This window comes from Pagrus major, chromosome 10 (assembly GCF_040436345.1).
Source record: "Pagrus major chromosome 10, Pma_NU_1.0".
NCBI lineage: Eukaryota > Metazoa > Chordata > Actinopteri > Spariformes > Sparidae > Pagrus > Pagrus major.
The window spans coordinates 7,326,093-7,353,706 of NC_133224.1; the positions used below are offsets into that span (position 1 = coordinate 7,326,093).

The 27,614-nt window shown below is 37.1% G+C and overlaps 1 protein-coding gene across 1 annotated transcript; it reads right to left on the bottom strand.

Annotated features, from left to right (window-relative positions):
- Positions 1-3,645: 3,645 nt before the first annotated feature.
- Positions 3,646-24,815, bottom strand: LOC141003298 (basement membrane-specific heparan sulfate proteoglycan core protein-like). The gene is made up of 24 exons (XM_073474624.1): positions 24,722-24,815; positions 23,814-24,086; positions 22,758-23,027; positions 21,620-21,883; positions 21,236-21,508; positions 18,486-18,785; positions 17,704-17,973; positions 17,204-17,446; positions 16,751-16,766; positions 16,584-16,657; positions 16,414-16,464; positions 16,237-16,252; positions 16,070-16,143; positions 14,790-14,840; positions 9,093-9,368; positions 7,800-8,069; positions 6,703-6,966; positions 6,317-6,589; positions 5,849-6,148; positions 5,069-5,338; positions 4,311-4,553; positions 3,989-4,105; positions 3,826-3,841; positions 3,646-3,730 (listed from the first exon to the last, which is right to left on the bottom strand). The coding sequence occupies exons 1-24, from the start codon at positions 24,813-24,815 to the stop codon at positions 3,646-3,648; spliced, it is 4,383 nt and encodes a 1,460-aa protein (XP_073330725.1).
- Between the last annotated feature and the right edge of the window lie 2,799 nt (positions 24,816-27,614).

The window sequence follows — 27,614 nt, forward strand, 5'->3', positions numbered from 1 at the left end:
TCACAAAGTTATTATTACTTAGAGAGGACTACAACTTTATGAGAATGAGGCTCACAGGTAACCTTGACTTGGCATCCTGGGACTTAACTCCAGCCGCCCTCGTCTCAGAGGTCAAAAGGAGCACATGCATTGTGTCGGTATCAGTTAGTGTGGTTTGGCATACCCCTGTGGTGACCTTTGGAAAAAGCTTTTATTTCAACTGCACAGTGACTGAGGTCTATCAAGTACAGTGACTGACTTACTCATCAACCTGATCATGTTAATTTAAAATAAAGTTCAAGAAGTTTCATTGGCCTGTCTCTGTATTAACTTAAATCACACATCCTTATCATTGCTACCTGGTAAACTCATACTGGTACACTGTATTACCATCCTTTAAGAAGAAGAAGACTCCCTGTACAGCTCAGTGCTACACCGTCAGGACTTACTGTTATAGTCAATGAGGGCAGAACTTCAAAATAAAACAGGAAACAACAAAAACACAAACAAAACCATGACAGAAAATACAAATTAAAGCATTATTATGTAGAAAATTAGCATTTTGTGTGATTTGGTGCCCCCCACAGTTTCTGAATGCAACAACACTGTCATGAATCTCAGGCCTGTAACAAACTGTCAGATGTAATCTAGGTGCTAACTACAAACAAAACTCATTACGTTATAACAATGTAATGTGTTGAAAACTTGTATGTTGAAGTTTCCAAATCTGAACCACCAGGATGTTTGGATAAAAAAGATAAAAACTTTAAGACATACTGACATTAAGGGACATGATCATTGCTACAGGGCTCTGTGGCAGTTTGGCTGTGCAGTCAAAAAAGAAATTAAAAACACAACTGACAGCTGACTACTGGAAACAAACTGTTTATTGATGTATAAAATATTCACAAGATTTTAAAATACGATGAATATAAAATACTTCGAGGTGAAAAAATACACACAGTACCTCTCAGTTACCTTAAAAATGACATAAAAACATACATACTGTACATGCAATAGGAGATGTTGTTTGATAGCAGATTATTGCTTCTATCAAAAGTAAGTGTTGACGTCTATCCTGGATCTAACACTTAACAAACATGCTGACTCTAAAGCTGGTGCCCTGCTACACAAGCTCAAACATATTGTACCAAACTTGCATTCAATGTTTCCTACAAACACTTAACAAAAATAAAAGGTGACAACATAACTGTAAAAATGAAAAGCAATGATGAAGTGCGTAAATAAAACAGGGATTTTGCTTCAGTAGTCTTGTGCTAAAAGAGACAATAATAAAAATCCATGTGAACCCATTATTTTACATAATCTGCTAACAAATTAACTGTACAGAATACTGAGCATGTCTCATATTTCTATAGCAGTCTAATGAAATGCTGCCAACTGTAATACAAACTGTGTTCATTACCTTTAACCTCACATATATTCGTTACCTTTCCACCTTGCAGAGCCATCACTCACCTTATATATTGACATTATCTTTTGACCTTACATATTATTACACCTCAGAATATGTGTGAGTTATGATGTGACCTGACGTGAACTTGTGTCAGTAACAATCTGACGTGGGGTGAGCAGTGACCTCGGCTAATTCAGGGGAACTGTGATGGTACAGAATAAACATTGTGCTCTCAGGACACTCATCAGTTCACCGTAGGTACTGAGGTATTTTCAAGAGCATCTCATCTTCAGCTCTGAACCTCCCTTTGTGTCTTATTATCATAGTCTTCTATAAACTGGGACTTTCTCTGTAGCTCTTTGTCAGACTCACCCTGAACGCCCTGATGCGAAGAGCGCTGACCTTTCAGCTGAAATAGATTGACTCTGTTATTCTCTATTTTTCTATCTTACTATTTTAACACAAAAGACAATCATTTGTTGATTCATCTTTTGTTTGTTCACTTCTCTACAAGGGGAAATAAGAATTTCCACCACATCAACAATTTTCCTCTTCCTCCTCTCGTCTCTCCTTACAGACCTGGAAGAAAAACACAAAAAACAAAGGTATTGGTTTACTCAAGATGCTTTCTGACATGTTAATCTGGCTTTTATCCATTTAATCAGCTGTGGAAGATGTCATCACAGTATGGACATTATACGGCAGCATTATTACCGAGAGATGATCCCGCTTTGACTTCAGAATAAACAGTTTCATCAGTTGCTGCAGGAGCTGATTTTCCTATAAATGGAGATAAGACATGAACACTGTCAGCGTTAACGTCTCCACTGGAGTAGTTTACATTTTTACAGAATTCAGTTATGTATAAAATAAAATAAATTGTTCTTAAGCAATGCAGATAATAAACAATACATCACTTAAAAGAAATATGAGTCATAAAAACAATAAGTAACAACAAACAGCTGAACCAAGACCAACATGTTGGATGATAACGACTGCAGGTGGATGCATTCTTCTTGCCTTTGTCTTTACTGTGGCTGAAGACTTGGGCATACAACAGATTGTCGTCTGAAACAGAGGGCAGATGTTAGGGTTTGTTTGCTCCACAGACGTACACACTACGGCCCTGTACGGCTGGATGGATGAACAGATGGATTGACAGGTAGAATAAAAATAAAATACATTTTGCCGTCTGATGTTTAAATGAAAATCAAAATATTTCAAAATTATTTCTCATCACAACACCAACACCAAAGTGTGAAAGACCAGAGAATATGCAACATTTCAAACCAGACTTTGAACATGACTGTTGTAATTGACTGTACCTGCAGCTCCTGTCCTCTCATCAGAGTAAATTGATGTCTCCTCTGGTGTATGTTGCTTCCCTGTGAAGACGATCACATGAATCCATACAGAAAAAAAATAAATCAATACTTTTACACTAAAGATATTTCTATTTATTGCCTTTATTTAGAGAACTCACCCTTCTTCCCAACGTGTTTAAATTCAACTGAAGAATATGTGACGTCCTGGGATCCACCTGCAACTGAAATGTACATATTTAGTTACAGGATTTTATATCGATCACTTGGAATCAGTTCTCTTAATTCATGCAGTGGTTGCATTTCTAACGTTCACTGCAGAACCTCAATAGATTCAGAAACAGTACATGATCCAGAGTAGAACATATGGTACATCTAGACAGCAATGATGACACATGTGCTGCAGACACAGTGATGTAGATACGTGATGAAAAAGACACATTTTCAAAGTAACCACATCATTAATAGTCACGTGTCATCAAAGGTGATATTTTCACAACACACACTGAAAATAAGGAAATTGTCTAAATCGATGCTAACACACCTCTCAGGCTGGAGGTAAAGCAATGCTTTGAGCTAAATGCTAACCAGCAGTTCAAGATGTTCTGGCTTCACTTTGGGGAGCTGTCATGTCGTCCATCTTTATATACAGTCAATGATCCTGACTAATCTGAAGTAATGAAAGTGATCTCACTGCTGTCAACCATAAATCTTTTCACTTAAATTTAACAGTGTTTCTGCAATGCATGTTAATAAAAGATATAAACTGTACCATTTTCAGTGTCTTCAGAGTGTTTGACTGATTCATACAGACAGACATCACCTACAGAGCAGAGAAAACAAGCCACAGTCAGTCATCTTTTTAATTGTATGATACTAAAGAAAAGGCATATATATACTGTATATCTTATGAAAATAAGATTATTTTTAATGTTTACCATGTTGAGGAGAGGAGTATTCGTTGCACTGAGCCTCATTCTGATCAGTGTTGGAGCTCTCAAACTGGATTGGCCTAAAACATGAAGCAAATACAAAATATTTAATAAACAGGAACATTGAATGTTGTGCTGTTATTTTCAAAATGTGACAAAACAGTTTTGCACCAACCTATTGAAGCATGTATCTGTAAAACAGATGAAGATTTGTTGTTACATGGTTTTGTATTGTAAGTTGTTGTACTGCTGTTCTATCTCATCAGACCAGAATATGTCTGTGTATTTCAATTCAACATGAACACCAAACATCTAATAATAGAAGAAGAAGGTCTCACCCTTGGAAGGTCTGTAGCGATACAACAGGAGCAGAAGAAGAAAAATAAGAACGATTCCACAAACCAGCCCAACAATCAACGGTACAGGAAATGAAGAGCTTTCAGGCCTGGACACTGCTGCAATAAATAACAATTAACAACTGTTAATAAACTTATATAGCACGTTTCTAAAACTGAATTTACAAAGTGCTTTAATGGATGTCAGAGTTGTGTACATTAAGCCATAGTAAAGACAAAAACACAAACAAATACAAAGTTTCTTTCTCAGACAGAAACACAGTTCACATAAAGAAAATGGAATAATTGTTTTAATCCTACTCACCCTGAACTGACATCCAGCTCTGTGCTGACTCTTGTCCTGAGTGTTGACACTTGTAGAATCCTTCATCTGACTTTGACACTGCAGAGATATTTAACTCCCATCTGGTGTCACTTTGAATCAGTTTCTCATTGTGATAGAAAAACACAGTGGAGTCAAATGTTTGGCTTCTTAATTTGCAGCTCAGACTAACAGAATCTCCCTCAGTCACAGGACGGGCAGGACTCAGCAGGATCATATTTTTATCTGTTAAACAGTCAAAGAATACGAGGTTTCAGTCAGAGATCAGCTGGTCGAGGAACTTGAGAATGAGTGGATGTAGAGAGATGAGAAAAGATACATACTGGGTTTTTTTCTTTGACTTTTCTCATTGATTTAACAGTGATCATAAAATCTGACTTTTATCTTCATACACCTTGTGTGTCTTACTGTTCAAGAACCCTTTCAGTTGGCTGAATCTGCAACCTCACAGCTAAATGTCACTAAATCCTTCACACTGGACTTTAAATGGTGATCATGGACCTAAAACCTGAAGAACAGATCAGCCACAAATCTATATTCTATATTTATACATGGTTAAAATCACAGTGTGATTAAATATTTAACTATGTTTATTAAGTGAAAACAATTAATTACTAGAGAGATCATGAAGCAGAGTGTTGGACAAAACTCTTAACATGTCAGTGTCCTGTACTCCTCAACACACAATGGGATGTTTGAAATAACAAGTAAAAGAAAAAGAAAATATAATAAAATCATACCCTGTATAGTGATGTTGACTGCGCTGCTGAACTCTCCTGATCCAGACTCACACCAGTACACTGCATCACTGCACCTGTAAGTTTTTATGTTGCATGTAGATCCAGTCTTTGTCCCCCAGGTGGAGCAGTCTGACAGGTATCTGTCCTCAGCTGATAACCTCTTCACTCTCCACTCAGTAGAGTTTCCCTCACAGCTCAGTGAGACAGAGTCAGAGGTGAAGTGTTGAGCTCTGTCAGGACTCACTGTGAGAGACGCTGATGAGTGAAAATCTGAAAAACAACATGTGATAAGAGGTCAAACAGAGCACAGAGATCTTTAGATATGAAATGCCTCAATTCAAATAGTCTTTAGCTTTGTTTTGTTTTTATTGCAACAAATTTCAATATTTTGGTAAAATTATTATTTCTACTTTGACGTCTTGATACCATTTTGAATACATTTTTAATGATAGACAACCAAGTGACTACAGCTGCTGTAAGCAGAAGAAGAGCTTAAGTATCCAGACTAAAAGTACTTTTTGCAAATGAGAGTAAAGTTTTAGCCAAGATATCATATCTGTTTGTGTTTTATGTTAAAGAGTGAGGACAGAAGGAAACAAGTAAATTCCACCCAGTAAGGTGGAAAGTGTGAAGTTTAGCTTGACGCAAGTGAGAGAGACAAGATCATGAGACCACAGTGAATTATTTTTTCTTTTTTAACTGTTTGTTTATCATCATTTAGAAAAAAGATGAACAGCGCTGATATAACATCTGTTTCTTAAGAGATAGAAACAAACTGACCTGCAGACCAGACAAACTCAGGTTTACTGTAATACGTGTAAGACACTGGATCTCCTCTTCCAGCTCTGCACACATATCCTGCTGTGTGTGTCTGTCCATGAACAATGTAGGAATCCTGTTCAGTCCCACTGCTGCTGCCAGGTAGCAGCTCATAGCTGTAGTAGTTGTTTGATGGATCAGGAGCAGTCTTATACCAGTAGAACCTCCATCCTGCAGATGGATCTTCAACACTGCAGTTCAGAGTTACTGAGGCTCCAGCACTCAGCCATGATGGAGACACAGTGAGGACAGGCCGGGGTTCTGTTGGAAAATGATTTTTCAGAATGAAAACATGCATTGATAGTGGATCAAATACATTCTGCACAATCAGTACACACTGAGGATTTACTTTAAAAATATATATGAGCCAAAACAGCCTTTTAATGAGCTGTATAATCTTCACTTTGAAAGAAATGTGATGTGACTTACTGTCTGATACTGTCAGTTTGAAGGGATCACTCCAATCTGTTGAAGACTTTTCACTTTTCTTTCTGCCCTTACACCAGTAGTCTCCACCATGGGATGCAGTAGCACATATTCTGTGTTCATTTAGATTTGAAGGTTTTTCTGAGCTGGTTGTTTTCCATTCATACTCCCACTCAGTGTCTCCTCCATCTTTGATCTCACATCTGAGAGTGATCGTCTCTCCTCTGTATATTTCAGACCAGTTTGGCTGCAGAGTCACAACAGCCTTGTTGTGAACTGTTCATGTTCAAGAATTCACAGTGAGGAAACAAAAATGACAAAATTAAATCTTCAACATGTCTTTTTTCTAATAAATCAACAAATATAAATACAATATATGTCAAACTCACCATTGTTGCTGATAGTGATTGGATCACTGTACTCTGTGTAGTAAACTGGCTCTCCTCTTCCTCCTCTGCACCAGTAGACTCCTCCATGTGAGACACTTCTTCGTCCAGCTGAGAGTTGAGTGGTCAGATGTTCAGAGGTTTTCTCTCCTCTGTACCAGAAGTATTTCCAACCAGCTGATGGGTTCACAGAGCAGGTCAGGGTCACACTGCCCCCTACAGGAATGTCTCTGTCATCAGCCCTCAGTTCAGCCTTTGGTCTGTTTGCTGTTTGATTTAGAACAAAGACATAAACAAGGAAATTAATGTCACTGTGATTTACTTCAGTTTATATAGTGCAGCCCCTACAGACAAGAGATACTTGAATTATAAGACTAACATTTGCATTAATATTATCACTGAATTAATTTATAAATACTGGACACATATTAGTTTAAACCTCTCTTGCATGTCATGCCCCTCTCTCTTTTCCTGGGTTTCTTAATGAATTAGCTGCTGCACTACTGAATGTTACATTTGTGAAGGTAAAACCTTGTGTTTCAGTGTTGAAGAGCCAAGTTGAACACTTTCACTGTGGTTTTTCATTGTTGAAGGACAACTGTTTAATTATCAATGATCTGTAGCCTCTTATCCTTTGCAGGGTCACAGGGTGATTATCCCAGCTCACATTTGATGAGAGCGAGGTTACATCCTGGACAGACTGTCAGTCTATCACAGAGTGAACACATAACACAGACAACAATCGACACTATCACTTACAGGAGATGTAGACGACTCAAGTGATTCATCTAAACTAACCTGACTGTGATTAACCTGAGTTAACTCAACCAGTCGGCCAATGTTTCTTTCACAGCCAGAACCTTCTGACTGTGGAGAACAGTGTTAAAGTGCAGCATCATTCCAGCCTGGAAGTTATTTGAGATGCTTTTGTCCTTTCTGATGGAAAAACTACAGTACTCTGATTACTGGCTGCTTTTCAGGTATTTTGTTCCAATGCTAAAACGTTTTTTTTTTTTAAATCATTCAGTTCATTTAAGAGACTTCAATGAAAACATTAAAACATGACATTTTCAGTATGAATGACAGATAGTCCAACTTACATGATACAGTCAGTTTGATGACGTCACTCCACTCTGTTGAGAAATATGAGTCTCTTCTTCCTTTACACCTGTGTTCTCCACTGTGAGCCTCAGTAGCACTGATGATCCTGTATTCATTGGATGTTGTAGTTGTCTTTAAGTTGTCTTTATACCATTCATACGTCCACTCAGTGTTTCCTCCATATTTGATCTCACATCTGAGGGTGATCGTCTCACCACTGAATATCTGAGGCCAGTTGGGTTGAAGGGTCAAAGTGGCCTTGTTGGAAACTGTTGACATAAAAAATACACAGTTAGGATTCAAACAGGATGAAACACTGAGGAGATAAAATGCTGTCATCTTCTGTTATAATCACTGTATTAATTATGTGAATGCATGTTGTTCTGTTCTGCAGCAAACATTTCAAAAATCAAATCATTTAGTACAGACACTAGACTGTTTTGACCACAGCAATGTGGAAGAACATCTTCATTATCCCTCTTTGGTAGTCTTGTGTCTAATACCTAGTTTATCATGCAGGCTGATAGTTTTTTATTTTAAATGGTTTGATGGTAAAAGGCCTTTATGAACACATCAACACCTTTTTAACATTAGGATTTAAAGTTTGTTCGAATTAAAATCTGCTGAAAATAAAAACATGTAGTGATTTTGGCATTAATAACATTAATGTTTAACTCCCAGCACAACATGCTGATTGTGTGTTTTCCCAGCCACCTCCACTTCCTCTTGTTCACAACTACAGTATTAGCAGCAGTACTGTGTAAAATTTTCCTTATGAACAATCTCCTTATAAAAGATTATTTGCAAAAGATAAAAAAAGGGGAGTTAATAAGGAAAGATGTTCATCTGACATCACTGCTTGACCACATTTTGAAATATATTTAACAAAACAACACAGGCTCCATTCCAGCTGTTTAAATCTAGAATAAAACAAGACAAAACAATCTCAGCCACTGAAAAGCATTTGGCAGAACAGTGTTTGATGTCAACGCAGACAGTCCACAAATCCTACATTCAGCTCTACGTCTTTCACCCAATTCCAGATATTTAAAAAATAAATCTGAACAGCATAAAGGAAGCATCCTCAACTCTTTGTTTCTGTTAACAAATTGAAGGAGGTCAAACCAGTAGCCCATTCTTGACCTGATGAAGGATATTTAAACATTTTTGTCAGAAAAGTGAGAGGTACTGGGCTAACATGACTAACAATCACTTTCCCTTCACACTGTGGACATTGTTTAAGAACATAAAGACTGTAGGTTGTTTATTCCATTAGAAAATACTAAACTCACCAGTTTCCTCAATGACGACTGCATTACTATCAGGTGTGATGACATCTGGTTCACTTCTCCATCCATAGCAGGTGTATGTGCCTCCTTGTGAGATAACTCTGTTTGATTCAGAAACATTTTCAGTCTGAAGAGGAGTTTTTCCAGAAGAGTCTGATGTCTGTCTGAACCACTGATATTTGAAGCCAGCAGGATCCTCCACAGCACATGTCAGTGTCACACTGCCCCCCGGTGGTATGATTGTCCTGTCTGCTGTCAGTATGACTGTACGTCTACGTGCTGTTTGGTTTAGAAAAACAATAAAACAAGGAAACTACTGTCATGAACATGCCATCAAAAATGTGTTTACATTTTTACATAACACAATGAAAACACTTATTGTTTCAATGAACTGATTTGTTGAACAGTTTTGACCCCACAAACAGCTGCAAGTACAGAAAACACAAGAAAACAGAGAAAAGTTGTTCACATCAAGATAAATATGTTTCAATACCAAACACATTTCTAGGGACCACTAGTAGTAAAAGGCTGATAGTACGTGTACCCAATATCTGAAATAATTCAATCAGGCAATCAGCCTCTCAGCCATATTTATACATATTCTATTTTTTTTGTTGCATGCTCTTTCTTATTTTACTATTTTATTATCTTCTTACACGGGGGTTGCAATGGAAATTTCATTGACATGTTAATGTCCAATGACAATGAAGGCAATCTTGAATCCTGAATCTTGAACCAGGATTCTTGTGACAAGAGCTGCTTGACATTGAGGACTGTCAGGCTGTTTATTGATCGGTTAGTTGAAGGCAGATGAAAGCTTAACTTGTTGTTCAGCACTTGATAGTATTTTAAGAGAATCATGAATACTTCATGTAGAATCTACTGGAAGAAGAAAGAAAACTCGACTGGATGAAGACAGTGAAATGCAACTGAAAGCTTAGAAAAGCTAATAAGTCTTTGGATTCTTGGTGCAGCATTGAAAACAATAATAATGTTTTTTCATCACAGTGAGACAGCTTCTTACCTTTCACTGTCAGCTCTCTTTCTGCAGATTCTGTCCCATCATCCAACGTACACTTGTACCAGCCCTCATCTGACACTGACACTTGAATTTTCATTTCTCCTGTTCTGGATGTCCAATCAAAGGAACATATGATTTATCTGACAACATACAAGTTATTTAGCAGTGATATTACATCAATACTAAATATGTTTCAAAATTGTATCAAGAACATTCAAAATTAAGGAGGATTTGAGGAAGCAGTAAAAGTTTATTTACCTATTTAACTTGGTACAACAGTTATAAGAATGTTGCTTTGCTGTGTACACACAGGACGGGTTATTTTTATGGTCGAGTCCTGTATTTGGCTTTCACAAAGACAAGATGTCTGATGGTTTGTTGTGAAAAACAACGTTTATTTATTTATATGAATCTCTTGATGTGAACAGCTGAACTCTGCCTTTCTTTTCTCACTTTTCTTCTCTGATTGTTTCTCTGCTGGATACAGTTAACAGTGATTTTATTACTCATACATAGAGACTATAGAGTAATAAAGTTTAAAGACATACAGAAATTATGCCAAAGAGCATTGAAACTGATCTGGAGGTTTGTACTTTTTCAAAAACTTACGATTACTTAGATTATTTAAAACATTTTGGTTTATAATTTGTCAGTCATCTCTTTGTGAAGCATTTGGAAACTTGTGACTGTTGCAGCTCCCAGAGGTAATACCAAGGAACACAGCATGAGGCAGCAAACACACCATGTCACTGCCCAGAATGTCTGAGTGAGTGACAGACTGTTGTAAGTGACTGTATCACCTGTTGGTTCTTTCCCCTCATCAGACTAATCTCCTTCTTCATAATCCTGCTCTATTAAAATGATCAAATAGGTAACAGACTCATCATTTTTGTGACTTTTTTGTGTAATATTCTGTTATAATTTTGTATCAGGTTTAGATAATGTTTTGTTCATTTGATCTTTCTAACAAAGCAGTTTGAACAGCTTTTTCTACACAGCTTCAGTGAACCAAACTAAAGTAGCTTTACAGTCACTAAACTTATTCCAGTGTGAAGTCAGTGGTATCATGCAGAGCTACGCTTTCCAAGTAGCTTCTCTTAACAATTGAGCACTAATCAAGTCATTTCATAATGTGCACTGAGTAAAATGAAACATATATGGAAAAACACAACTGCAAAAACAAGTGATCAAGAGTGACACAGTAGGTGACATATAGGACAAACATGATCAGTAAATATAGAAAAGATAACTAGTCACCTTCAGCATGTCCGTACAGGAGTGTATTCAGCACTAAAATAAAGATGAAAACTTCATTAGACCAGAATCAAATACAAAATCCAGCTGGAGTTTCATCAGTGGCAACTATTGTTTATCAATCAACAGTATCACACATTTCTGTGATGATATTCTGCTACAGAGTTTCAGAGGTGGGAAACACATTTAAAAACTCTTCAATATATAGAGGCCCAGTAAAATAAGCAATAAATGTAACTCCACAGCTATATACATAATACCTTAGATCATATACTGTACATGTATTGTCCAGGTATGGACATAATCCTCCAATCTGAACCAAGCCAAATCAGCAACAAAGGTCCTGCCTACACAACTACTACACTGATATAAATACTGAACATCACATAGAAAGTCAGATGTACTCACAGAGTAACCCGAGCACACCGAGCAGAGTGTGACCCATCTTCACATCCAGCACCGACACTGTCGTTCTGCTTCTGATCAAACTTCCTACTTTGTATTAAAATGCAGCAAAAAGAAAATAGAAGTTAAATTTCTTATAAATGTGAGAGCAGAGTTTTTCATCAACGTCTTCTTCTGGATGCAGTTCTGACTCTGTTCTTACTTCCTTTTCACACAAAGCTCAAACAACTGCAGTGGCTTTGACCGCAGCATACTTTGACATATTTACGCTTCCTGTCCACTGTGAATAAATTATTAGCTCATCTCCCTCACAAAGGTTTGTTCCTTGTCCTTATTTCACATCCAAAAAACAAAATGTTAGTGTGATTTAATCTGATTAAATCACACTAACAATTTATTGTTAGCTAATCTGTACATGTTATGTTGTCCATCAATTCTTGCATCCACAGTACCTGTATTTCAATGAGGGTGTGTGTTGTGTGTATACACAGTGCAGTCAGAAAGTATTTAGGTACCTCCACCTTTATCACATTTTCTTATGTTGCAGCCTCATGCTTAAATCCATTAGATTCAGTTTTCCCTCATCAATCTACACTCAGTAACTCATGATGTCGAAGCAGAAAGAAGTCAGGCCCCTTCTGGTCGACCTCATGGGACCTTATATCAGAAAGAAAATGTACAGTAGTGAATGATGAGAGACAATTGAACAGAGTGGAGCTGTGAGAGAGGGCTTTCTGCTCTCTTCATGACACTATTTCTGTTTTTACCGAGCTCAGCCACTTCCTGTGGGTGAAGTGGTGGCAAAACCACCCTAAAGTGATGACACGCAAAGGTTTCTTGCTCGTCCATAAATAATGTGAAATGAAAAAGTGGCATTAATAGTAATTATTGCACGTAATGAAACACAACATTAATCATATCAGACCACATACTAACATTTTATTGCAGGTATATTTGTGCATTTTATGCAGTAAAAGCTGACAGTTCATGCATCCACACTGCCTGTGTTTTGTTGTGGGCCTGTGTTATGTGTACACTATGTCACCTATACAATTTTCTTTAAAATACTACATTGGCAAACACTCACCAGAGTAAAATAGCTTCTTGTTTGACTTCAGAATAAGGAATTTCAGTAAAATAATTAAATTTAACAAATTAGAAAAGATTGTCAGTCAGGTGTCCTCAGATATTAATCTAAAAGGGCCAAGTATTATATTAGCTATCAATGTTTCACAACTTTTGATCTTTAAGATGTAACCTGGCCTGTGAGCTGCAGCCTTATAAGATGGAGTAAAGATATCTGTAAACTGAGTTGCCTTTGTTTTTGCCTCATGTTACTACAATGAGTCTAGATATCAAATAGGATAATCATGAGGGAAAATAACATCAAATGAACAAAATACTAAAATAAACTGTGAGCGTGAGAAGGAACACACAAAGTCAGTTCTCATCAGCATGACTATTTTTTGACAATTTCACACAAAGACGTGATGCTGACATACCAAGAATTAGACAGTGTCATCATTCACACCTTCGAAGTTGTTGTTTTTTTCTCTCTTGTGGTAGAAGTTGAGTCGAGTAAAGCAGGGTGACATTTTTAGCTGCAAAAGAGTCAAAGAACATGAAAAGTTTAAAATAAGAGAAGTTCACAAAGTTGTTATTACTTAGAGAGGACTACAACTTTTTGAGAATGAGGCTCACAGGTAACCTTGACTTGGCATCCTGGGACTTAACTACAGCCGCCCTCGTCTCAGAGGTCAAAAGGAGCACATGCATTGTGTCGGTATCAGTTAGTGTGGTTTGGCACCCCCCTGTGGTGACCTGTGGAAAAGCTTTTATTTCAGCTGCACAGTGACTGAGGTCTATCAAGTACAGTGACTGACTTGCTCATCAACCTGATCATCTTAATATAAAATAAAGTTCAAGAAGTTTCATTGACCTGTCTCTGTATTAACTTAAATCATATATCCTTATCATTGCTACCTGGTAAACTCACACTGGTACACTGTATTACCATCCTTTAAGAAGAAGAAGACTCCCTGTACAGCTCAGTGCTGCACCGTCAGGACTTACTGTTATAGTCAATGAACAGTGGTCTGAAAAACTAAAATATTCCTCTTCTTGATTTACCACTGAGTATAGTCACGGCACTCTTGGAAATGGTAATGATACAATGATAATGATATATGTATAATACATGTCAAGGAAGTAATATGTAACATTTCTACATTAAAATGTCTAAAATGACCAGACCTTTTTCATATACTTTGTTGAGTTTTGCGCTAATATTATCTTAAATGTTTCAAACAATGTTCAAACCCCCAAAATGGTTTCATTTAGTCGCCTGACTTTGATTTTGAAACTAAAAAACAAAACAAAACATGAAATATAGAGAATATCAAACCATTTTTAAAATGACAGAAGAAAGCTTGTTTGTGTAACAGGATTTTCATTTCACATAAAATACATTAAATGTTATAAAAGTTTAACTCTTTTTAATCAAAAACTACAAAAGATGCTGACTTTAAAGTTGCACAATCACCTCGTACCGAGTGTCGACACATAATATTTGTTCTTTGCAACAACAAACAACAACAACAAAGGTGTCAGAACATACCGGACGTAAACAACAAAACATTTCAATTATTAAATGTGATAATCTAAACTCTTTATACCAAATACAACAGAAGATTAAAACCATATGATACATTCATTTTAAATGACCAGCTATTAGATTAACTTTACCAAATACTGTTTGTTATTTGGACAGCACAGCTGCACACAGTGATCACATGAAAGCTGTGAAAGTACACAGATGTAGTTTTTCATGTTGTCGTCCGCTCCATTGGTTCAGTTGATACAGATTTCTTTATTGACCTGAAAGAAAAAGCAAAGTCAACAAAAAAGAGATTGAGGTTTATGTCAGGATTAAAAATGCTTTGTGACATTTTACTCTGTCCTCTCTCTCTCTCTCTCCCACCACTATCCCTCCATGTTAAATAAAAAGGTATAAACTGTACCATGTTCAGCTTCTTGACGGCCTCTGATTGTGTCATAGAGACAAACATCACCTACAGAGAAATGAAAATCAAGTCAAGGTTAATTTAATCACTTTAACTGTAAACAACAAATGAATCATGTGAGACCTCAGATTGTATTGATCATTTAAAATGTGTTTATAGAGTCAAAAAGACTGAGACCACGCAACAACTCTATTTTTCATTTGTTTTGAATGTAATATTATTTTTTATATAACAATTTGAGTTAAAAGTTGATTCTTTGAATAATTCTGGTATTTCTTAACCCACCTCCAGTCTTTCGTCTTGCTTCACCAACTAAGAAATGGTTTAGGAACGGCTAATCACCCTCCAGACAACTACAAGACAGCTTTCCTTTGACAGACTTCACCTGATTGGATTCTTGTGTGTGTATTTATCAAATTCTGTATCTGTGATGAAGTTGCTTTTCTATCTTTCAGGGAACAACTTGATTTATTGATCTTCTGAAAGTGTCTTGTGGAATTTCGGCTCGCTGAGAGATGAAGAAAACTCAGAGACACCGACGACTTACGTCGAAGTAGTTTATACAAACATGATCATGGAGGAACAAAATAACAGCACAACTGTCTGCACAGTGCATTGTCAAGTCAATCCTCCCAAACCTTCTCTAGTTTCAGGTTATGTCCTCTAAGCTCAGGAAGCAGTCCTCCCATACATAGTTATCTGTTTAACAACAAATAAGTGGGAAGTTACTGCAGCGCTTCTCACCTCTGACTTAGTGAGGAATACAAAGAAAATGTGTAGAAGACAGTAAGTCTGCTACTGCAGATAGATCAAAGGCCATCCTATGAGTTTACACAAACAACAGCCTTGGTTAGTCAGAGATCCGTTTTGTAAACATGTCTACAGCAGCTTCCAACTGCTAAGTTTGCAAAGACCATGAGATATAAACTCATAGATCAGACGTCACTATGCCCTCATCCATACATTATCGGGCCTAACCTTTATACAGGGTATGTAGGACATCTTTCTCCCACAGTGTGCTCACTTTGGGTCTGTCTTTGGATACAACTGATCCAGTTTCTGTGAAGTGTTTTACAGTTTATATTGTTACATGCACTGCTCCTTTAGAAACCTTGAGTCTGGAAATGATTTGATGCTAAGACTCACACTTTCTTAACATTTTCTGATTATTTCCAGGTTTACGTGACAATATTAGAGATTTTCAATGGTCTCAGACTTTTGGACCCCACTGTATAAATATGTAAGATTAGACTTATAATATTAGTTTAACTGCTTACCATGGAGAAGAGTGGAGTAATGATCATTCTCGTAGTCCTCACGATTTGCGTTGGCACTCTCAGACTGGACTGGTCTACAACACGTATCAGATACAATACATTTAAATAGGAACATAAACATGTGTTGATGTTATGTTCAAAATGAGATGAGAGAGTGTTGCACCTACCTGACAAAGACTGAATCTGTGGAAAAGACATTTGTTGTTAGATGTGTAACTCAGTCTAAAATATGTTATTCAGACAAATAAATATGCTCAAGGATTGTCAATAACTCATTTACAGTTAAATTAAATTGTCTTATATTTCTAACAGCTCCATGTTAAATAAAAAGGGATAAACTGTACCATGTTCAGCTTCTTGACGGCCTCTGACTGTTTCATAGAGACAAACATCACCTACAGAGAAATAAATATCAAGCCAAGGTTAATTAACAATACTTATTAAACAAACTAAGATTTTTTTAGATTACTTAAAATATAATATGTAAAAAATAAAGATAAGTTTAACTGCTTACCATGGAGAAGAGCAGAGTAATGATCATTCTCGTAGTCCACACGATCTGCGTTGGCGCTCTCAGACTGGACTGGTCTACAACACGTATCAGATACAATACATTTAAATAGGAACATAAACATGTGTTGATGTTATGTTCAAAATGAGATGAGAGAGTGTTGCACCTACCTGACAAAGTATGAATCTGTGAAAAAGACATTTGTTGTTAGATGGTTGTTATACTGCTATTTTATCTCATGAGATCAGAGTATGTGTGTGTATTTGAATAATTAAAAAAACATCTAATAATAGAAGAAGAAGGTCTCACCATTGGACGCTCTGTAGCAAAACAACACGAGCAGAGGAATAACAAGAACGAGTCCACAAACCAGCCCAACAACCAACAGTACAGGGAATGAAGAGCTTTCAGGCCTGGACACTGTTGTAATAAATAGTAAATATGAACTATTAATGAATAAAACTGAATTAGTGCTTTAATCAGAGTCAACGGAAACCAACAGATGAATGTGTCTGAAACTAAAACTACTTTGAATTTAGTTCAGTATTCAGCTAAATTTCTTTCTCACACAGAAACAGTTCACATATAAAAGACAATGGAATAATTGTTTTAATCCTACTCACCCTGAACTGACATCCAGCTCTGTGCTGACTCTTGTCCTGAGTGTTGACACTTGTAGAATCCTTCATCTGACTTTGACACTGCAGAGATATTTAACTCCCATCTGGTGTCACTTTGAATCAGTTTCTCATTGTGATAGAAAAACACAGTGGAGTCAAATGTTTGGCTTCTTAATTTGCAGCTCAGACTAACAGACTCTCCCTCAGTCACAGGACGGGCAGGACTCAGCAGGATCATATTTTTATCTGTTAAACAGTCAAAGAATACGAGGTTTCAGTCAGAGATCAGCTGGTCGAGGAACTTGAGAATGAGTGGATGTAGAGAGATGAGAAGAGATAAATACTGGGTTTTTTTCTTTGACTTTTCTCATTGATTTAACAGTGATCATAAAATCTGACGTTTTATCTTCATACACCTTGTGTGTCTTACTGTTCAAGAACCCTTTCAGTTGGCTGAATCTGCAACCTCACAGCTAAAAAAACAAAAGATAATTAAATCATACCCTGTATAGTGATGTTGACTGCGTTGCTGAACTCTCCTGATCCAGACTCACACCAGTACACTGCATCACTGCGCCTGTAGGTGTCTATGTTGCATGTAGATCCAGTCATTGTCCTCCAGGTGGAGCAGTCTGACAGGTATCTGTCCTCAGCTGATAACCTCTTCACTCTCCACTCAGCAGAGTTTCCCTCACAGCTCAGTGAGACAGAGTCAGAGGTGAAGTGTTGAGCTCTGTCAGGACTCACTGTGAGAGACGCTGATGAGTGAAAATCTGAAAAACAACATGTGATAAGAGGTCAGACAGAGCACAGAGATCTTTAGATATGAAATGCCTCGATTAAAATAGTCTTTAGCTTTGTTTTGTTTTTATTGCAACAAATTTTAGTATTTTGGTGAAATTATGATTTCTACTTTGACCTCTTGCTACAATTCTGAGTACATTTTAAATGATAGACAACCAAGTGACTACAGCTGCTGTAAGCAGAAGAAGAGCTTAAGTATCCAGACTAAAAGTACTTTTTGCAAATGAGAGTAAAGTTTTAGCCAAGATATCATATCTCTGTGTTTGTGCTTTATGTTAAAGAGTGAGGACAGAAGGAAACAAGTAAATTCCACCCAGTAAGGTGGAAAGCATGAAGTTTAGCTTGACGCTAGTGACAGACAAGATCATCAGACCACAGTGAATTATTTTTTCTTTTTTTACTGTTTGTTTATCATCATTTAGAAAAAAGATGAACAGAGCTGATATAACATCTGTTTCTTAAGAGATAGAAACAAACTGACCTGCAGACCAGACAAACTTAGGTTCACTGTAATAAGTGTAAGACACTGGATCTCCTCTTCCAGCTCTGCACATATATCCTGCTGTGTGTGTCTGTCCATGAACAATGTAGGAATCCTGTTCAGTCCCACTGCTGCTGCCAGGTAGCAGCTCATAGCTGTAGTAGTTGTTTGATGGATCAGGAACAGTCTTATACCAGTAGAACCTCCATCCTGCAGATTGATCTTCAACACTGCAGTTCAGAGTTACTGAGGCTCCAGCACTCAGCCATGATGGAGACACAGTGAGGACAGGCCGGGGTTCTGTTGGAAAACGAGTTTTCAGAATGAAAACATGTATTGATAGTGGATCAAATACATTCTGCACAATCAGTACATACTGAAGATTTACTTTCAAAATAAATATGAACCAAAACAGCCTTTTAATCAGCTGTGTAATCTTCACTTTGAAAGAAATGTGATGTGACTTATTGTCTACAATGAAGATCCCCATTTCAAAACACATGTTGTGATACACAAGTAAACACTGACAGTACAATATATACAAACATGTCAGAATACAGTGTGAAATTAGAAACTTTCTTCAGCTCAATGGAAACACTCTTTTCTACTGAATCTATCAGAGGAAGTTATCTGAAATGAATGCTGCTTTAAACTCAGTTAAGTATTCAACGTCTCTTTCTCAGACAGAAACACAGTTCACATAAAGAAAATGGAATAATTGTTTTAATCCTACTCACCCTGAACTGACATCCAGCTCTGTGCTGACTCTTGTCCTGAGTGTTGACACTTGTAGAATCCTTCATCTGACTTTGACACTGCAGAGAGATTTAACTCCCATCTGGTGTCACTTTGAATCAGTTTCTCATTGTGATAGAAAAACACAATGGAGTCAAATGTTCGTCTTCTTAATTTGCAGCTCAGACTAACAGAGTCTCCCTCAGTCACAGGACGGGCAGGACTCAGCAGGATCATATCTCCATCTGTTAAACAGTCAAAGAATACGAGGTTTCAGTCAGAGATCAGCTGGTCAAGGAACTTGAGAATGAGTGGATGTAGAGAGATGAGAAAAGACACATACTGGGTTTTTTTTCTTTGACTTTTCTCATTGATTTAACAGTGATCATAAAATCTGACGTTGTATCTTCATACACCTTGTGTGTCTTACTGTTCAAGAACCCTTTCAGTTGGCTGAATCTGCAACCAAACAGCTAAATGTCACTAAATCCTTCACACTGGACTTTAAATGGTGATCATGGACCTAAAACCTGAAGAACAGATCAGCCACAAATCTATATTCTATATTTATACGTGGTTAAAATCACAGTGGGATTAAATACTTAACTATGTTTATTAAGTGAAAAGAATTAATTACTAGAGAGATCATGAAGCAGAGTGTTGGGCAAAACTCTTAACATGTCAGTGTCCGGTACTCCTCAACACACAATGGGATGTTTGAAATAACAAGTAAAAGAAAACAAAATATATGAAATCATACCCTGTATAGTGATGTTGACTGCGTTGCTGAACTCTCCTGATCCAGACTCACACCAGTACACTGCATCACTGGGCCTGTAAATTCTTAGTTTGCATGTAGATCCAGTCATTCTCCTCCAGGTGGTGCAGTCTGACAGGTATCTGTCCTCAGTTGATAACCTCCTCACTCTCCACTCAGTAGAGTTTCCCTCACAGCTCAGTGAGACAGAGTCAGAGGTGAAGTGTTGAGCTCTGTCAGGACTCACTGTGAGAGACACTGATGAGTGAAAATCTGAAAAACAACATGTGATAAGAGGTCAGACAGAGCACAGAGATCGTTAGATATAAAAAATGCCTCAATTCAAATAGTCTTTAGCTTTGTTTTTGTTTTTATTACAACAAAGTTCAGTATTTTGGTAAAATTATGATTTCAACTTTGACCTCTTGATATAATTTTTAATACATTTTAAAATGATAGGCAACCAAGTGACTACAGCTGCTGTAAGCAGAAGAAGAGCTTAAGTATCCAGACTTAAAGTACTTTTTGCAAATGAGAGTAAAGTTTTAGCCAAGATATCATATCTGTTTGTGTTTTATGTTAAAGAGTGAGGACAGAAGGAAACAAGTCAATTCCACCCAGTGAGGTGGAAAGCATGAAGCTTAGCTTGACGGTAGCGAGAGAGACAAGATCATCAGACAACAGTAAATTAATTTACTTTTTTTCAAGATACTGTTTGTTTATCATCGTTTAGAAAAAAGATGAACAGAGCTGATATAACATCTGTTTCTTAAGAGAGAAACAAACTGACCTGCAGACCAGACGAACTCAGGTTCACTGTAATATGTGTAAGACACTGGATCTCCTCTTCCAGCTCTGCACATATATCCTGCTGTGTGTGTCTGTCCATGAACAATGTAGGAATCCTGTTCAGTCCCTCTGCTGCTGCCAGGTAGCAGCTCATAGCTGTAGAAGTAGTTTGATATATCAGGAACAGTCTTATACCAGTAGAACCTCCATCCTGCAGATTGATCTTTAAAACTGCAGTTCAGAGTTACTGAGGCTCCAGCACTCAGCCATGATGGAGACCCAGTGAGGACAGGCCGGGGTTCTGTTGGAAAATGATTTTTTGAAATGAAAACATGTATTGATAGTGGATCAAATACATTCTGCACAATCAGTACATACTGAAGATTTACTTTAAAAATATATATGAACTAATTCAGCCTTTTAACGAACTGTATAATCTTCACTTTGAAAGAAATGTGATGTGACTTACTGTCTGATACTGTCAGTTTGAAGGGATCACTCCAATCTGTTGAAGACTTTTCACTTTTCTTTCTGCCCTTACACCTGTAGTCTCCACTGTGGGATTCAGTAGCAAATATTCTGTGTTCATTTAGATTTGAAGGTTTTTCTGAGCTGGTTGTTTTCCATTCATACTCCCACTCAGTGTCTCCTCCATCTTTGATCTCACATCTGAGAGTGATCGTCTCTCCTCTGTATATTTCAGACCAGTTTGGCTGCAGAGTCACAACAGCCTTGTTGTGAACTGTTCATGTTCAAGAATTCATAGTGAGGAAACAGAAAATACAAAGCTAAATCTTCAACATGTCTTTTTTCTAATAAATCAACAAATATAAATACAATATGTCAAACTCACCACTGTTGCTGATAGTGATTGGATCACTGTACTCTGTGTAGTAAACTGGCTCTCCTCTTCCTCCTCTGCACCAGTAGACTCCTCCAAGTGAGACTCTGATTCGTCCAGCTGAGAGTTGAGTGGTCAGAGGTTCAGATGTTTTCTCTCCTCTGTACCAGAAGTATTTCCAACCAGATGATGGGTTCACAGAGCAGGTCAGGGTCACACTGCCCCCTACAGGAATGTCTCTGTCATCAGCCCTCAGTTCAGCCTTTGGTCTGTTTGCTGTTTGATTTAGAACAAAGACATAAACAAGGAAATAAATGTCACTGTGATTTACTTCAGTTTATATAGTGCAGCCCCTACAGACAAGAAATACTTGAATTATAAGACTTACATTTGCATTAATATTATCACTGAATTAATGTATAAATACTGGACACATATTAGTTTAAACCTCTCTTGCATGTCATGCCTCTCTCTCTTTTCCTGGGTTTCTTAATGAATTAGCTGCTGCACTACTGAATGTGACATGTGTGAAGTTAAAACCTTGTGTTTCAGTGTTGAAGAGCCAAGTTGAACACTTTCACTGTGGTTTTTCATTGTTGAAGGACAACTGTTTAATTATCAATGACCTGTAGCCTCTTATCCTTTGCAGGGTCACAGGGTGATTATCCCAGCTCACATTTGATGAGAGCGAGGTTACATCCTGGACAGACTGTCTATCACAGAGTGAACACATAACACAGACGACCATCGACACTATCACTTACAGGAGATGTAGACGACTCAAGTGATTCATATAAACTAACCTGACTGTGATTAACCTGAGTTAACTCAACCAGTCGGCCAAATGTTTCTTTCACACCCAGAACCTTCTGACTGTGGAGAACAGTGTTAAAGTGCAGTATCATTCCAGCCTGGGAGTTATTTGAGATGCTTTTGTCATTTCTGATGGAAAAACTACAGTACTCTGATTACTGGCTGCTTTTCAGGTATTTTGTTGCAATGCTAAAAAATATAAATAGAAAAAAATCATTCAGTTCATTTAAGAGAAATCATTATTGTTGGAGAGAAATGTTTCCTGCTGTTTAATTTAGATTAATGAAAACATTAAGACATGACATTTTCAGTATGAATGACAGATAGTCCAACTTACATGATACAGTCAGTTTGATGGCGTCGCTCCACCGTGTTGAGGAATATGAGTCTCTTCTTCCTTTACACCTGTGTTCTCCACTGTGAGCCTCAGTAGCACTGATAATCCTGTATTCATTGGATGTTGTAGTTGTCTTTAAGTTGTCTTTATACCATTCATATGTCCACTCAGTGTCTCCTCCATCTTTGATCTCACATCTGAGGGTGATCGTCTCACCACTGAATATCTGAGGCCAGTTGGGTTGAAGGGTCAAAGTGGCCCTGTTGGAAACTGTTGACATAATAAATACACAGTTAGGATTCAAACAGGATGAAACACTGAACTGATAAAATGCCGTCATCTTCTGTTATAATCACTGTATTAATTATGTGAATGCATGTTGTTCTGTTCTGCAGCAAACATTTCAAAAATCAAATCATTTAGTACAGACACTAGACTGTTTTGACCACAGCAGTATGGAAGAACATTTTCATTATCCCTCTTTGTTAGTCTCGTGTCTAATATCTAGTTTATCATGCAGGCTGAATTCTATATTTTTTATAATCTCCTTATAAAAGATTATTTGCAAAAGATAAAAAAAAAAAGGGGAGTTAATAAGGAAAGATGTTCATTTGACATCACTGCTTGACCACATTTTGAAATATATTTAACAAAACAACACAGGCTCCATTCCAGCTGTTTAAATCTAGAATAAAACAAGACAAAACAATCTCAGCCACTGAAAAGCATTTGGCAGAACAGTGTTTGATGTCAACGCAGACAGTCCACAAATCCTACATTCAGCTCTACGTCTTTCACCCAATTCCAGATATTTAAAAATAAATCTGAACAGCATAAAGGAAGAATCCTCAACTCTTTGTTTCTGTTAACAAATTGAAGGAGGTCAAACCAGTAGCCCATTCTTGACATGATGAAGGATATTTAAACTTTTTTGTCAGAAAAGTGAGAGGTACTGGGCTAACATGACTAACAATCACTTTCCCTTCACACTGTGGACATTGTTTAAGAACATAAAGACTGTCGGTTGTTTATTCCATTAGAAAATACTAAACTCACCAGTTTCCTCAATGACGACTGCATCACTATCAGGTGTGACGACAGCTGGTTCACTTCTCCATCCAAAGCAGGTGTATTTGCCTCCTTGTGAGATAACTCTGTTTGATTCAGAAACATTTTCAGTCGGAAGAGGAGTTTTATCAGAAGAGTCTGATGTCTGTTTGAACCACTGATATTTGAAGCCAGCAGGATCCTCCACAGCACATGTCAGTGTCACTCTGCCCCCAGGTGGTATGACTGTCCTGTCTGCTGTCAGTGTGACTGTACGTCTACCTGCTGTTTGGTTTAGAAAAACAATAAAACAAGGAAATAACTGTCATGGACATGCCATCAAAAATGTTTTTACATTTTTACATGACACAATGAAAACACTTATTGTTTCAATGAACTGATTTGTTGAACAGTTTTGACCCCACAAACAGCTGCAAGTACAGAAAACACAAGAAAACAGAGAAAAGTTGTTTACATCAAGATAAATATGTTTCAATACTAAACACATTTCTAGGGACCACTAGTAGTAAAAGGCTGATAGTACGTGTACCCAATATCTGAAATAATTCAATCAGGCAATCAGCCTCTCAGCCACCAGGATTCTTGTGACAAGAGCTGCTTGACATTGAGGACTGTCAGGCTGTTTATTGATCGGTTAGTTGAAGGCAGATGAAAGCTTAACTTGTTGTTCAGCACTTGATAGTATTTTAAGAGAATCATGAATACTTCATGTAAAATCTACTGCAAGAAGACAGAAAACTCGACTGGATGAAGACAGTGAAATGCAACTGAAAGCTTAGAAAAGCTAATAAGTGAATGTTTGATGTTTAGAGAGTTTGTGACCTGTTCTTTGGATTCTTGGTGCAGCATTGAAAACAATAATAATGTTTTTCAATCACAGTGAGACAGCTTCTTACCTTTCACTGTCAGCTCTCTTTCTGCAGATTCTGTCCCATCATCAAACTTACACTTGTACCAGCCCACATCTGACACTGACACTTGAATTTTCATTTCTCCTGTTCTGGATGACCAATGGGTTCTGTCCATTTTAATAAGTGATTCATCTTTGTAAAAGGTAGCCGTCATCCTACGTCTTGAAGTACGATTCTTACATCTCAGAGTCACCAAGTCTCCTTCAAACAAAGTGAATGCAGGAACTTCCAGGACTGCATCAGCATCTATGTAACAGAGGTAGAGAGATGGTTTATTAATATGTTCAATCAAAGGAACATATGATTTATCTGACAACATACAAGTTATTTAGCAGTGATATTACATCAATACCAAATATGTTTTTAAACTGTATCAAGAACATTCAACATTAAGGAGGATTTGAGGAAGCAGTAAAAGTTTATTTACCTATTTAACTTAGTGCAACAGTTATAAGAATGTTGCTTTGCTGTGTACACACAGGACGGGTTATTTTTATGGTCGAGTCCTGTATTTGGCTTTCACAAAGAAAAGATGTCTGATGGTTTGTTGTGAAAACCAACGTTTATTTATTTATATGAATCTCTTGATGTGAACAGCTGAACTCTGCCCTTCTTTTCTCACTTTTCTACTCTGATTATTTCTCTGCTGGATACAGTTAACAGTGATTTTATTACTCATACATAGAGACTATAGAGTGATAAAGTTTAAAGACATACAAAAATTATGCCAAAGAGCATTGAAACTGTTCTGGAGGTTTGTAGTTTTGAAAGACTTTGATTACTTAAGACACTTTAGTTTGGTTTATCATTTGTCAGCCATCTGTTTCTTTCCCCTCATCAGACGAATCTTCTTCTTCATAATTCTGCTCTGTTTAAATGATCAAATAGGTAACAGACTCTTTGGTAAATGTACAGTTTCATATCAGGATCAGCATCAGCTCTCCCTACAGAAACATGCAAACAAAAACTCTGAGACACAAAGTGTTGGGAGAAGTAAACTACATAATTATAACACATAATAATTAAACTAGTGGCTTAAATACATTCTGCAGTGACTTGCTGACAGTTTAAAATCATTCATATGTGCATCATAATCCAAGTAGTTATATCACTTTTTTCCCATTTTTGCAGCTAATTACCGCAACTATTAACAGTATTGGGCCACAATAATAATAATAAGAATGAAATGATTATTTTTATTTTACCATTGCTTCTCTTCTCCATCCTCTTTTACTGTACCAGCCCTGCTCCCCTCTTTGCTTTGATCCTGACTGCAGTGAAGGAATGTCGAGTCAATCCATTCATCACTTACAGGTGATTAGGTGTCAATTAGTCCTAAGTCTTGATTATTGCTATTTAACAAATGTTCAGAGAAGTTGTTGAGTGCTTCTTTTGAAATGACTCATCTGGACTCTAGTTTTTGGAAGGCAAGTGTCTGTTGGACATTAGATACAAAACCAAAACTGACATTCTGCACCTTCCCATGAATTGTGAGGTTTATTGTTTTTTCTTTATGTATGACCTGTGAACAAGTGGACTCTTGCAGTATAATATTTTGTATAATATTCTGTTAAAATTGTGAATTAGGTTTAGGTTAGGTTTTGTTCATTCACCTTCTGTCGAACCAGTAGCCCATTCTTGACATAATGAAGGATATTTAAACACTTTTATTTTTTTCAGTAAAGTGAGAGGTACTGGGCTAACATGACTAACAATCACTTTCCCTTCACACTGTGGACATTGTTTAAGAACATAAAGACTGTAGGTTGTTTATTCCATTAGAAAATACTAAACTCACCAGTTTCCTCAATGACGACTGCATTACTATCAGGTGTGAAGAAATATGGTTCACTTCTCCATCCTCTGCAGGTGTATGTGCCTCCTTGTGAGATAACTCTGTTTGATTCTTCGACATTTTCAGCCTGAAGAGGAGTTTTTCCAGAAGAGTCTGGCGTCTGTGTGAACCACTGATATTTGAAGCCATCAGGATCCTCCACAGCACATGTCAGTGTCACTCTGCCCCCCGGTGGTATGATTGTCCTGTCTGCTGTCAGTGTGACTGTACGTCTGCCTGCTGTTTGGTTTAGAAAAACAATAAAACAAGGAAATTACTGTCATGGACATGCCATCAAAAATGTTATTCATCATGTTATCATTTTTACATAACACAATGAAAACACTTATTGTTTCAATGAACTGATTTGTTGAACAGTTTTGACCCCACAAACAGCTGCAAGTACAGAAAACACAAGAAAACAGAGAAAAGTTGTTCACATCAAGATAAATATGTTTCAATACTAAACACATTTCTAGGGACCACTAGTAGTAAAAGGCTGATAGTACGTGTACCCAATATCTGAAATAACTAAATAAGGCAATCAGTTTGTGAAATCTAATGTTAGCTTGCCAATATCTCTGGCAAGTGGTCTTCAGTTCCCCTAGTGTCACATCTGTGAATGTGTTTCTTGATTTGCTCAAGTTTAATTTATTTGCAGCGTTTTCTTAAGTTGCAGTGCATTAAGCGCTCTGAGCCACCTGCAGCTTTGAGACAAAAGCTGCTTGAAATTGAAGACAGTCAGTCAGTTTATTGATTGGTAAGTTGGAGGCAGATGAAATATTGACTTGTTTAGCAATTTTTTGCATAGTTTGAATAATTCATGTAGCATTTACTGCAAAACCAAGAGAAAATCTCTATTGGATGAAGACAGTGCAATGCAACTGAAAGCTCAGAAAAGCTAGTAAGTGGACATTTGATCGTTGATGGCTAATTTCTGACATATTATTTAGATTCTTGTTGCAGCATTTAAAACAATCATAATTTTTTTTTTCATTACTATGAGACAGCTTCTTGAAGCAAATCACCTCAGATTACAGTGTG